Here is a 14,227-nt window from a genome sequence, read left to right as displayed (position 1 = left end):
TGACCATCTTAACCTCCTAAATTTCACTTATTAGGCTAAGAATGTTAATGTTCTAGTTATATTCATAGGCAATGCAGAATAACATCAACATATACAATAACATATATTAACTTATTACTGGTAGAATGACTATTGTTACACTCACCTCTGGGAGTCTTATTTCAATATAAGAATTGGAATAAAATAAATGTTAATAGTAATATGTGCTAAAAATACTTAGAAATATTTCCTTTGTGTCCTCAATATAATTAAACATCTGATTTGTATGACTATTTTTGTTACTGCTTATAAAATGAATTTATTTATTAAAAGATTTTTAGGAATTTTTGCTGTTTATAACAATTTGAGATATAATTTACCCATTTAAAGTGTATGATTCAATGGTTTTTAGTATTTTCAGAGTTGTGCAACCATCACCACAATCAATTTTAGAACACTTTCACCACTCTATAATGAAATCCTATTCCCATCAGCAATCATTCCCCTTTCCTCCCAACCACTCATATACTTTCTGTCTATATGGAGTTGCCTCTTCTGGACATTCCATATAAATGCAATTATATAATATGTGGTCTTTTGTGACTGGCTTCTTTCATTTAGCATTAATGTTCTCAGGCTTATCCATGTTATAGCATCTCTCATACTTCATTCCTTTTTATGGCTGAATAATATTCATTCCATTACATGGATATACTACATTTTGTTTATCCATTCATTATTTGATAGGCATTTGGATTTGTTTCACCTTCTGTCAGATCAGTGTTCAACAAACTATTGCCTGCCAGCCACCTGTCTTTATAAATGAAATTTTTTTAGAATATAGCCACACCTATTTGTTTACGTTTGTCTTTGAATGCTTTTGCTTTACTTTTGGAAGGAACTGATTTACTAAAGTTGAGAATAGCTCACATTGCTGTCTACTTAGAAATGTGTCTTTGAAAAGTGGGGGAGCAGGGGGTGGGGAGGTCAGATTGAATAGAGCTGGATAGTTGTGACAGGAACTGTATAGGCCACAAAGCCTAAAGTATTTACTTTCTGGCCCGTTACAGAAAAGTTTGCTGCCCTCTGCTTAGAGAGCAGTGAAACTTCCAGGTGTAATAATAAAATTTAGTAACTAGCACATGAAAGAGCAGTTGCCTATTTTCAGCAGTTACAGAATCTATATTCAGCTCATGCGAAAAAGGTTCAGATTATTAAAGAACAAGTTTAAAAAGTAAGAAGTCAGAATGCAGTCTTGTTTGACCATACTTGTTTGACCAAGTTTTTAATTTATCTATCAAGAGATCATAATTTTCAACTCTGAGTCCTAAAAAGAGAATCTGAGAACACAACCTCTGTAAGTCTCAAGTGTCAGGGGTCTGTAATGAATTATACAGCTTAGCTCAGCACTAATTCCTGACTATGGAGTCAAATGTCACTTTATCCTTAAAGATTATTCTGTGTAGTGATAAAAGTCTACATAGAATAGCTGATGTACTCTACACATAAACACTGGCCTAAAAAACTCAAGCTTGCAGTTTAACAAGCAAGAAATATTCTGTATAGACTAATAAACTAACAGGTCTATTATTTGGAGGGGAATAGGAGTTGCTTTTAAAAAATGTTTTAAAGAACACTCTAAATTCAATCAGACTTGACCATGCCTGTAAAATCAACAAAGGTAACTAATTTAGTAAGAACTGGATTTCAGACTTCAGAGAAGCCCGTAACTAGCTCTAAGGAATTCTGATTTTCTCAGGTAGAGATTATTCAATCAGCAGAACAATGTGAAGGGACATTACTAGGATACAGTCAGAGAGTTGCCTGAGAGAAATAGAACTTCCAGGAGTGAACCCTGGGACCTAAGCTGTCACAGCCTCATTCTCAATTAGTACTTTAGAGCTAATGGTCAGACTTTCTTCTTGCTATTTCACAGTCTTTGTCAAACCAATTACAACATGGCTGGGTCCTGTATTTGCTATGATTAATACAGTTACTAAGACTAAATTAACCACATGACAGATTTTTTTCAGCTATGGGATGTAGGTAAGTCTTCCACCATAAAGAAAATAACATAAGTCTCTTCAAGAGGAGAACTAATTAGTAACCTTACTCACCTGCTATTCAATACTTTTAATATTTCAAAGATGATGAGCTCAAACATTGTGCAAGAAAATGCAAAAGTCACAGAGAAGATCACCTGTACCACATACTGACGCACCTGTTAAAAGCAAAATAAAGACTAAAATTCATTTCTTGTGTGAAATAGTGAATTGAGAATCTTCTGGTTATAAGTCAAAAAACTTATTTTGAAGAAATTATCCAGTCATTGGAAACAGGGCCAAAACAGTACTTGTATGGATCTAAAATATACAGATGAAAGTAGGTAGTAAGTTTAGGTCATTTATACCATCATCCTCTTGTGGATGGAAAATTTTAAGACACAAGAATATGAAGTCACAGAGTTGGAAGTAGCACTTAGAATTTTTGATGCACACTAACAAAAAAAAAGACAGATATATATATATGTGTGTGTGTGTATATATATATATATATACACACACACACATATATAAGGTCATATATATATATATATATATATATATATAAGGTTAGTGCTAAGGGTTTCAACACTGCATAACTTGGGCCAGTTCTGGGAGGCCTCCCCTGGGAGTCCTCAAAATATTACGCAGAACAGACAAACCTGGTGGATTCCGAGAAAAAGATGGCAGTGTAAGAAGGTAAGGTGGAAACCTCCTCCCAAAATCACATAGAATGTGAAAATACAGCAAATACAATGAAACGTGGAAATGGCCTGAAGACTGAAGAACTGACTACCTACATCTGGGGAAGAAGAGAAGGCTTACAGAAAAGGGTAAAGTGGCAAAGCTGTGATCTGGCGGGATCCATGGTGTTCCCCCACCACTGTCCACAAGCGGGAGGAAGAGGAATGGAGCAGGTAGGGAGTAAGAGCCCAGGACAGCTGAACACCTGGCCCTGGAGATCTGCTCTGGGAACACGAACCCACATCACCTGCTCTGGTGATTAGTGGAGCTGGACAACAAAGACAGGCAGAACACTCAGGGAAGGTGAGATTCTAGCTGCTTGTGGAGAACAGGTATGCTCTACTGGCCCCCCAGAGACAAAAGCAAAATGGGCAGTTGGAAAGACTTCTCAGCAGCAAGAAGGCACCAAAGGGGCAAAGATTACACAGAGCTCTCCGCTCAGGAGAAACAGCAGGTGGACAATACCTTCCCACCCACCCTGAGTCCAACAGGTTAGTAACCTCAGGAGCTTCAGACACTCCATCCCCTCACTGGCACTGACAATGCAGTCTTGAGGCTTCTCCCTGCAGTGTGTGGCATGCCAGCCAGCAGTGAAAATCAGACTTTGCTCCCAGGTAGGCAGAGGGAGATCCTCTAGCTTTCTCAGGCCTGTTCTGGGGCAGCTGGGGAACTGCCTATAGGAGCAAGCCCCAGGAGCCCCTTCCTCCCAGCAGGTGTCAGTTCTGCTCACCTGTGGCACCTGCCATTGCTGCAGGCCAGGGGGAAGGCAGCTGATGGCCTACACAGCCCACTGAAATCAGATCAACACAAGCCAGACAGAAAGGTGCCAATACCTGGGGCTCCCGCACAGGAAACAGCTTTTGGGCACTAGAGGGTGCCTCCTACACAAAGCTATTATTCCATGGGGGGGTGGGGGTGGGGAAGAACAGGCAAAGGAATTTGGTCCAAACAAAACTAAAAGACAAAACACCAGAAGAGGGCTGAGTGAAACTGAAAATCACCAATCTTCTTGATAAAAACTTCAAAGTAAAAGTCATAAACACGCCCACAGATATACAGAAAAATATTCAAGATTTCAAGGAGGGCCTCAACAAAAATATAGAAGACCTTCAAAAGAGTCAGAGCTGAAGAATGCAGTATCTGAAATGAAAAATACAATGGGGGGATTTAATAGCAGGCTTTCACAGGTTGAAGAAGTTGTAAGTGATCTGGAAATTAGTAAGCAAGCAAACGATGAAGCAAAAACAAAGAAAAAAAAGAATCTCTAGGAATGAAAGAATTAAGAGAGCTATGTTACCAATCCAAATGGAAAAATATTTGCATTATAGGGGTACCAGAAGAAGAGACAAAGGGATAGAAAGTCTCATTGAGGAAAAAACTGTTGAAAATCAGACAGAAAATAAATAAGGAAACAGAGGTACTGAACAATACATTAGATCAGATGGACTTAACAGGTATCTACAGAACAATTCACCCAAAAACAGCAGGATACACATTCTACTCAAGTGTACGTGGAACATTTCCCAGCATAGATCTCATACACAGCCACAAAAAGTGCTTCAATATTTTCAAACAGATTGAAATTGTATCAAGCAGCTTCTTAGACCATAGTGGTATGAAACTAGAAATTACACAAAGAAAACAAAAAATCCTACAAACACATGGAGGCTAAACAACATGCTTCTAAATAATCAATGATCAATGAACAAATTAAAATGGAAATCAAGCAATACAGGGAGACAAATGAAAACAAAAACTCAATCACCCAAACCATGTGGGATGCAGTGAAGGCAGTTCTAAGAGGAAAGTACATAGCAATACAGGCATACCTCAGAAAATGAACAACAATCCACAATAAATAGTCTAAACTTACAATTAAAGAAACTAGAAAAAGAACAAGTGAAGCCCAAAGTCAGTAGCAGGAAGGACATAAGAAAGGTCAGAGCAGAAATAAATAAAATAGAGAAGAATAAAACAATAGAAAAAAATCAATGAAACCAGGAACTGGTTCTTTAAGAAAATAAACAAAAAAGATAAGCCCCTAGTCGGACTTATAAAAAAAAAAGAGAGTACACACATAAACAAAATCAGAAATGAAGAAGGAATAATCACAATGGACACTACAGAAATACAAATAATTATTACAGAACACTATGAAAAATTATATGCCAATAAATTGGATAACCTAGAAAAATACAACCTTCCAAGACTGACCCAGGAAGAAACTGAAAAATCTCAACAGACCAATTACCAGCAATGAAATTGAACTGGTAATCAAAAAACTCCCAACAAACAAAATTCTAGAACCAGATAGCTTCACAGCTGAATTCTACCAAACATTTAAAGAAGAGCTAATACCCAACCTTCTTAAAGTATACAGTAGAAGAGGAGGGAATACTTCCAAACTCCTTCTATGAGTCCAGCATCACTCTAATACCAAGACCAGACAAAGTCAACACAAAAAAGAAAGTTATAGACCAATATCCCTGATGAACATAGAAGCAATGTTAATCATTAGGGAAATGCAAATTAAAACCATAATGAGATATCATCTCATAGCAGTCAGAATGGCCACTATCCAAAAGACAAGGAACAACAAATGCCAGTGAGGATGTGGAGAAAGGGGAACCCTCCAACACTGCTGGTGGGAATGCAAGTTGGTTCAAGTATTGTAGAAAGCAATATGGAGGTTCCTCAAAAAACTAAAAATAGAAATACCACAACCCAGTAATTCCACTTCTAGGAATTTACCCGAAGAAAACAAGATCCCTGATTTGAAAAGACATATGCACTCCTATTTATTGCTGCACTATTTACAACAGCCAAGATATGGAAGCAACCTAAGTGTCCATCAACAGATGATTGGATAAAGAAGAGGTGGTACATATACACAATGGAATATTATTCAGCCATAAAAAGAAAATAAATACTACCATTTACAACAACATGGATGGACCTAGGGGGTATTATGCTCAGTGAAATAAGCCAGGTGGAAAAAGAAAGATAAATACCAAATGATTTTACTCATTTGTGGAGTATAAAAACAAAGCAAAACAGAAGGAACAGAATAGCAGTAGACTCACAGACACCAAGAAGTGACTAGTGGTTACAAAAGGTGGGGGGAATGGGGAGGGAGAAGGGGATTTAGGGTCACTACAACTTGCAACCACAATGTAATACCATCATGATGACAGTAGCACAGCACAGAGAATACAATTAATGACTCTATAATATCTTAGTACATTGATAGACAGGGACCACAAAGTTGGGGGTGAGGACTTGATAATATGGGTGAATGCTGAACCACTATGTAGTGTACGTAAACCCAGCGTAAAATTATATGTCAATGATACTTTAATAAAAAAATAATAAGCAGAACAGAATCTCTAGAAAACAGGTATTATTTTTTATTTTCTTTCATTGAACTATAGTTTACATACAGTACCATATTGGTTTCAGGTGTACAATGTAGTCATTCAACAGTTATCTACATTATTTAATGCTCACCCCAATATTATAGTTACTGTCAACATACAATGATACCATGACAGGTATTGACTATGCTCTCTATGCTGTACTTTTCCTCCCTGTGATTTATTTATTACTGTAATTTGTACCTCTTTATCACCTTCACCTCTTTCCCCCACCGGCTCCCTCCCCGGTGGGAACCACCAGTATATTTTCTGTGTCTATTAGTCTTCCTGCTTTATTTTGTTGTTTATCTTTTTTTTAGATCCCATAAATAAGTGAAACCATATGTTGTCTTTCTCTGTCTGACTTATTTCAGGTAGCATGATATCCTCTAGGTCTATCCACATTGTTGCAAATGGCAAGATTTCCTTCTTTTTTAATGTCTGACTAATATTCAATTGTGTATATGCACCACATCTTCTTTATTCACTCACCTATTGATGGGTACTTGGGTTACTTCAGTATCTTGGCTACTGTAAATAATGCAGCAATAAACATAGGGTTGTCCATATCATTTTGAATTAGTGGTTTTGTTTTCTTCAAGTAAATACCCAAAAGTGCACATACTGGGTTGTATGGTATTTCTATATTTTTAGGACCCTCTGTACTGTTTTCAGCATTAGCTATACCAATTTACACACCTACCAGCAGTGCATGAGGGTTTCCCTTTCTCCACATCCTTACCAATGCTTGTTTTTCCTTGTCTCATTGATGGTAGACACTCTGACTGGTGTGAGCTGATACCTCCTCAGGGTTTTGATTTGCACTTCCCTGATTGTGAGCGATGTGGAGCATCTTTTCATATGCCTCTTCACTATCTGTATTTCTTCTTTTGATAAATGTCTATTTAGGTCCTCTGCCCATTTTTTAACTGGGTTATTTGTTTATTTTGGTGTTGAGCTATAGGGGTTCTTTAAATATTTTGGATATTAGCCCCTTACCAGATATATCATTTGCAAATACAGTCTCCCATACAGTAAGTAGTTGCCTTTTAGGTAACAGTTTTCTTTGCTGTGCAGAGGATTTTTAGTTTGATGTAGTCCTGCTTGCTAATTTTTGCTTGTGTTTCTCTTGCCTGGGGAGACACATCCAGGAGAAAATTACTAATGCTGCTGTTCAAGAGGTACTTGCCTATGTTTTCTTTTAGGAGTTTATGGTTTCAGATCTTACATTTAAGTCTTTAATCCATTTCCAGCTTTTTGTGTGTATGATGTAAGACAGTGATCCAGTTTCATTCTCTTGCAGGTTACCTGTTCAGCTTTCCCAGTACCATTTATCAAAGAGACTATTTTTTCCTCATTGTATATTCTTGCCTCCTTTGTTATAGATTAACTGACCATACATACCTGGGCTTATTCTGAGCTCTCTATTCTGTTCCACTGATCTATGTATTTGTTTTTGTTCTGATACCATACATTTTTTTTTTAAGTTTGCAGAACCTTGGAACTTATTTTCTGGAGATAAATTAACTTGGTCAGAAGAATATGTAAAACTTTTGTCAGGATAACTTTTAACAGCAGTGTATCCACTGGTTGAATTCTGTGTATCCATGAGGTTAAATTACTATATTTTCAGAGGCTCCAACATAGAATACTTCAGGTGCTGAGACAATGTATCTGTTGAAGTAGTGAAATTATATAGGCAATCTGTTAATAAAACATAATTTTATATGTTTTTCACTGAGGAGAATCAATTTAAATTAGCAACATTTCTTGCCCTTAACAATATATTTTTTATTCCTAAAAACCTTATTGTTTACAATAATGCAGGATAGCTTCCTGAAAACATCCTAAGGATGAGATTTCAAGGAGGCAGATGAAAGTGACTTTGACCAGTTGCAGCTGGAGAAATGCTGAATAGAGTCATCCATAAGAAATGAAATAGGGAATAAACATGCTTCTGTCTTGTGAAGAATGAATTTTTAATCAAAATAACAATTTGTAAGTTACTCTTTCATGGGGCAGGGGGTACCATACTATTTTGATTACTGTATCTCTGTAGTATAGTTTGGAACAAGGGAGCATGACACCTCCAGCTTTGCTCTTCTTTCACAAGACTGCTTTGGCTATTTGTGGTCTTTTGTGGTTCCCTATAAATTTTAGGATTACTTGTTTCAGTTCAGTGAAAAATGCGATTGGTATTTTGATAGTGATTGTACTGAATCTGTGATTGCTTTGAGCAATATGGCCATTTTGGCAATATTAGTTCTTTCTATCCAATGAGCACGGAGTGTATTTCTTTATTCCATTCATTTGTATCTTCTTCAATTTCTTTTATCAGTGTCTTATCGTTTTCAGAGTACAGAGCCTTCACCTCCTTGGTTAGGTTTATTCCTAGGTATTTTATTCTTTTTGATAAAACTGTAAATGAGACTGTTTCCTTGGTTTCTCTTCTACCTTGTTATTAGCATGTGGAAATGCAACAGATTCCTGTATGTTGATTTTGCATCCTGCAACCTTACTGAATGCACCTCTTAGTTCTACTAGTAATTTTGGTGTAGTCTTTAGGGTTTTCTCTATATAGTACCATGTCATGTGGAAAGAGTGACAGTTCTACTTCCTCCTTCTTAATTTGGATACCTTTACTTCTTTTTCTTGTCAGACTGCTGTGGCTAGGACCTCCAGTACTACGTTGAATAAAAGTGGTGAGAATGGCATCCTGTCATCTTCCTGATCCCAGAAGAAAAGCTTTCAGCTTTTTTCCATTGAGTATGATGTTGGCTGTGGGTATGTCACATATGGCCTTATTATTTTAAGGTATGTTCCCTCTATACCCACTTTGGTGAGAGTAGATTTTTTTCCTGTCATCACTTTGAATATTTCATTCTACTCCTTTCTGGCCTACAAAATTTCTGCTGAAAAATTTGCTGACAGCCTTATGGGGTTTCCCTTGTAGGTAACTGTCTGCCTTTTTTCTTTCTGCCTTTAAGATTCTTTTTTTATCCTTAACCTTTGCCATTTTTATTACTATGTATCTTTGTGTGGAACCTCTTGGATTCATCTTGTTAGGATCTCTCTGAGCTTCAAGGACCTGCATGTCTGTTTCCTTCCTCAGGATTGGGAAGTTTTCAGCTATGACTTCTTCAAATAGACTTCCTACTGCTTTCTTTCTTCTACTTCTGGTATCCCTATAATACAAATATTGTTTGATATAGAGTTGTCACAGTGCTCTCTTAGCATCTTCTCATTCTTTTTTCTCTCTGTTCCTCAGCTCAGTTACTTTCCACTACCCTGTCTTCCAGCTCACTGATTCATTCTTCTATATCCTTTAGTCTCCTGTTCCTTATCTCTATTGCATTTTTCATTTCAGTTACTGTATTCTTCAGGCCTGACTGTTTTTTTTTTTTATATTTTCAGTCTCTTTGCTGAAGTCCTTCCTGAAGTCATCCATTCATTTATCCACTTCATTGAGCATCTTTATGACCAGTACTTTGATTTCGTTATCAGGTAGATTGCTTATCCCCATTTCATTAAGAACCTTTTCTGGTGCTTTGTTCTTGTTTGGAACATATTCCTCTTTCTCATTTTGTCTGGATCTCCTTATCTATATATATTAGATAGATCAGCTATGCCTTCTGGTTTTGAAAGTAGTGGCTTTGTGTAGTAGGCATTCTGTGGTGCCCAGGAGCACAAAATCCTCTGCTCACCAGGGCCAGGTGCTCCAGGGGTGTCCCCTGTTGTGGATGAAGTACAGCTGCTGTTGGTATGTGTGGGGAGGCTCCATCCTCTGCCTGGCTGCCCACCATGGCCAAACCCCACTGCTATGCCTCAGAATGCAATGCCTAGCTCTTTTGGGATATGCCATGGGTGCAGCCATCCATCCTCTGCCTGGCTATCTGCAATGGCCAAACCCTCTGCTATACCTCAGAATGTGATGCCTGATTGTTCTGTGATGCACTGTGAGTGGGGCCCACTGGGTGGCTGCCTGCAATGGCTACTACTGCTGGGCTGGATGTGTTGGATGGGGCAGATCTGTAGTGAAATGCCAAGGCTGAGCAAGTGGAGGAGATGGAGAGCTTCAAAGGTGGCTTCTGTAAGTGTGTCTGGCCAGGTGGATTCCGGGTATGCTGGAAAACTGGCATCTATCAGCCCTTTTTCCACTGGAGAATGCTCGCTCAGACCCCTGCCCCTCTGGCACACTTCCCAAGGCTAGCAGACTTTTAAACTGCTACCTCTGTGTCAGGTCTCTGAAGGACTGACAGAGCATGTTGGTCCTCTGTGAGCGGAGGCTTGATTTCCCAAAATGCTCCAACTTTCCCTGTCTAGTCCTGCTAATCTTCAAAGCCCCACTCACAGTGCATCACATAACAATCAGGCATCACATTCTGAGGTATAGCAGAGGGTTTGGCCATTGCAGATAGCCAGGCAGAGGACTCATCTTCCTGGAGCAGATGCCAAGGGCCATGTGTGCCAGATTCCTCAGGGTATTTTTCCTCTCCAGTGTGTTCCTCTCTCAACCTTGTGGGTTGGGATAGGGGAAGGGCTTGGATCCTGGTTGATTGTGGTTCCACCTCTTTACCCTTCTCAATGTGTTTACTCTTTTTTTGCCAGGTGGAGAAGGTCTGTTCTGTGGTCTTCAAGTCATTTTCTTTTCCCCAGAATCATCATTATTTTTATTTTTCAATTGAAGTATTATAAATATACAATGTTATATTGGTTTCAATTATACAATACAGTGGGTTCAACAGTTTATCTATAAAGTCCTCACCCCTACTAGTGCAGTTACTATCTGTCAATATAGGAAGATGTTACAGAATCATTGGCTACATTCTCCATGCTCTACTACCATCCCTGTGACCAACTTATATATGATTGAGAATTTTTGTGCCCTTTATATCCTCCTTATCCTCCCCACCCATGTACTCCAATGGTAAGCACCGGTCACTTCTCTGTGTCTATATGAGTCTACTGCTGTTTTGCTAATTTTGTTTTTAATATTCCAAAAATAAGTGAAATCATATAGTATTTGTCTTTCTCTGCTTGGTTTATTTCACTTAGCATAATACACTCTAGGCCCATCCATGTTGTTGTAAATGGCAGGATTTCTTCTTTTTTTCCCCTGTGGCTGAATAATATTCCATTGTGTGTATGTACCACCTCTTCTTCACCCATTCAACTATTGATGGACACTTTGGTTGCTTCCATTTCTTTGCTACTGTAAATAATGCAGCAGTAAACATAGGGGTGGATATACCTTTTTGAATCAGGGATTTTGTTTTCTTTGGGTTAATTCCTAAAAGCGTAATTTACAGTATTTCTAATTTTAGTTGAAGAACCTCCATACTGTTTTCCACAGTGGCTGCACCAATTTACACCCCCACCAAGAGTGTAAGAGGGTTCCCTTTCTCCACATCCTTGCCAGCACCTGTTATCTCTTGTCTTTTGGATAGTGGCCATTCTAACTGGTGTCAGGTGATAGCTCTTAGTATTTTTGATTGCTATTTCCCTGATGATTAGTGGTGTACAGCATCTTTTCATGTGCCTGTTGTATTTCTTCTTTGGAAAAATGTCTGTTCAGGTTCTTCACTCATTTTTTAATCAGGTTATTTGGATTTTTTTGGTGTTGAGGCATATAAGTTCTTTATATATTTTGGATGTTAACCCCTTATTGGATAAATCATCTATGAATATATTCTCCCATACTGTAGGTTGCCTTTTTCTTCTGCTGATGGTGTCCTTTGCCGCACAGAAGCTTTTTAGTTTGATGTTGTACCACTTGTTCATTTTTTATTTTGTTTCCCTTGCCTGAGGAGATGTGTCCAGGAAAAATTGCTCAAGAGATTTTTTGCCTGTGTTTTCTTCTAAGAGTTTTATGGTGTCATGTCTTACATCTAGGTCTTTAATCCATTTTGAGTTTACTTTTGTGTATGGAGTTAGACAGGGATCCAGTTTCATTCTTTTACATGTAGCTGTCCAGTTTTCCCAACACCAGTTATTGAAGTGGCTGTTTTTTCCCCGTCATACATTCACAGCTCCTTTATCGTATATTAATTGACCATATATGCATTGGTTTATATCTGGGCTCTCTATTCTGTTCCATTGATCCATGGGTTTGTTCTTGTGCCAGTATATACTGTTTTGATTAATGTAGCTCTGTAGTATAGCTTGAAGCAGAAAGCATAATACTCCCAGCTTTGTTCTTCTATCACAGGATTTCTGTGGCTATTCAGGGCCTTTTGTGGTTCACATATGAATTTGAGGATTATTTGCTCTAGTTCATTGAAAAATTCCATTGATATTTTGATAGGGTTTGCATTGCATCTGTAAACTGCTTTGGGTAAGATGGCCATTTTGACAATATTAATTCTTCCTATTCAGGAACATGGGCTAGATTTCCATTGATTTGTGTCTTCTTTAACTTCTCTCAGGAGTGTCTTACAGTTTTCAGAGTACAGGTCTTTCACCTCCTTGGTTAGGTTTATTCCTAGGTATTTTATTCTTTTTGAAGCAATTGTAAATGGGATTGTTTCCCTGATTTCTCTTTTTGCTAGTTTTTTGTTAGTATATGAGAACACAACAGATTTCTGTGTATTAACTTTGTATCCTGCCTGCAACTTTGCTGAGTCCAGTTATTAGTCCTAATAGTTTTTTGATGGCATCTTTAAGAGTTTTCTATATATAATAGCATATCATCTGCAAACAGTGAGTTTTACCTCTTCCTTTCCAATCTGTATTGCCTTTATCTTGTCTGAGTGCTGTGGCTAGGATCTATAGTACTATGTTGAATAAAAGTGGTGAGAGTGGACATTCTTGTCTTCTTCCTGATCTTAGAGGAAAAGCTTTTAGCTTTTTGCTATTTAGTATGATGTTAGCTGTGGGTTTCTCTTCATTGGCCTTCATTATGTCAAGGTACATACCCTCTATACCCATTTTGTTGAGAATTTTTATCATGAATGGATATTGAATTTTGTCAAGTGATTTTACACCATCTATTTAGATGATTATGTGTTTTTTATCCTTCTTTTTGTTAATGTGATGTGTTATATTGATGGATTTACAAATATTTTACCATGCTTGCATCCCTGGAATAAATCCCACTTGGTCATGATGGTTTGATGTATTTTTGAATTTGGTTTGCTAATATTTTGTTGAGTATTTTTGCGTCTATGTTCATCAGGGATATTAGTCTATAACTTTCTTTTTTGTGTTGACTTTGTCTGGTCTTGGTATTAGTGTGATGCTGGCCTCATAGAATGTGTTTGGAAGTATTCCCTCCTCTTCTACTTTTTAGAATACTTTAAGAAGGATGGGTATTAGTTCTTCTTTAAATGTTTAGTAGAATTCAGCTGTGAAGCCATCTGGTACTGGACTTTTGTTTGTTGGGAGTTTTTTGATTGCTAATTGTGGGTAAAATTATAATTATTTCCAGAATATCTCCCCTGGCCTCCCTCTTTCGTACTTGCTTGATAAGTTATTGGTCTACTACCTTTACTGTGGGTTTATTTTCACTGGTGAAAACTATTTAGGCTCAAGAACACTTACATCTACAGATGTCTTTTATATATCCTGTAATACTGGCTTAGTGGTTGTAAATTTCTTCAGCCTTGGTTTTCTGGGAAATTTTTAATTTCCTTCGAATTTGAATGATAATCTTACTGGGTAGAGGATTCTTGGATGAAGATCCTTCTGTTTCAATATGTTAAGTATTTCATGCCATTCCCTTCTGGCCTATAAAATTTCTGCTGAGAAATCTGCTGATAGCCTGATGGGGTTTCCCTTATACATAATCTTTCTTCTGTCTCTGGCTGTTTTCAATACCCTCTCCTTATCCTTAATCTTTTGTCATTTTAATTATTATATGTCTTGGTGTTGCCTTCCTGGGGGTTCCTTTTGTTAGGGGATCTCTGAGCTTTCAGGACCTGGGTGTCTATTTCCTTTCTCAGATTGGGGAGGTTTTCAGCAATTATTTCTTCAAAACTTTCTACCTCTTTGTCTCTCTTTTCTCCTTCTGGTACCCCTATTATGTGAACATTGTTTTGTTTGGAGTTGTCA

The 14,227-nt window shown here is 37.7% G+C and overlaps 1 protein-coding gene across 6 annotated transcripts in view; it reads right to left on the bottom strand.

Moving 5' to 3' along the window:
• GPR89A (G protein-coupled receptor 89A) overlaps window positions 1-14,227 on the bottom strand; it is a 58,551-nt gene that overhangs the window by 16,840 nt on the left and 27,484 nt on the right. For 4 of the 6 annotated variants that reach the window (XM_037021614.2, XM_037021617.2, XM_073234530.1 and 1 more), the window contains one exon: window positions 2,097-2,200. The exons of the other annotated variants lie outside the window; for them this stretch is intronic. In XM_037021614.2, the coding sequence (XP_036877509.1) occupies window positions 2,097-2,200 (104 nt within the window). The remainder of the gene's footprint in view (window positions 1-2,096; window positions 2,201-14,227) is intronic. 6 annotated transcript variants of the gene reach the window in all.

This window comes from Manis javanica, chromosome 4 (genome assembly GCF_040802235.1).
Source record: "Manis javanica isolate MJ-LG chromosome 4, MJ_LKY, whole genome shotgun sequence".
NCBI classification, from domain to species: Eukaryota; Metazoa; Chordata; class Mammalia; order Pholidota; family Manidae; genus Manis; species Manis javanica.
This window is presented reverse-complemented; position numbering and strand designations above follow the sequence as displayed.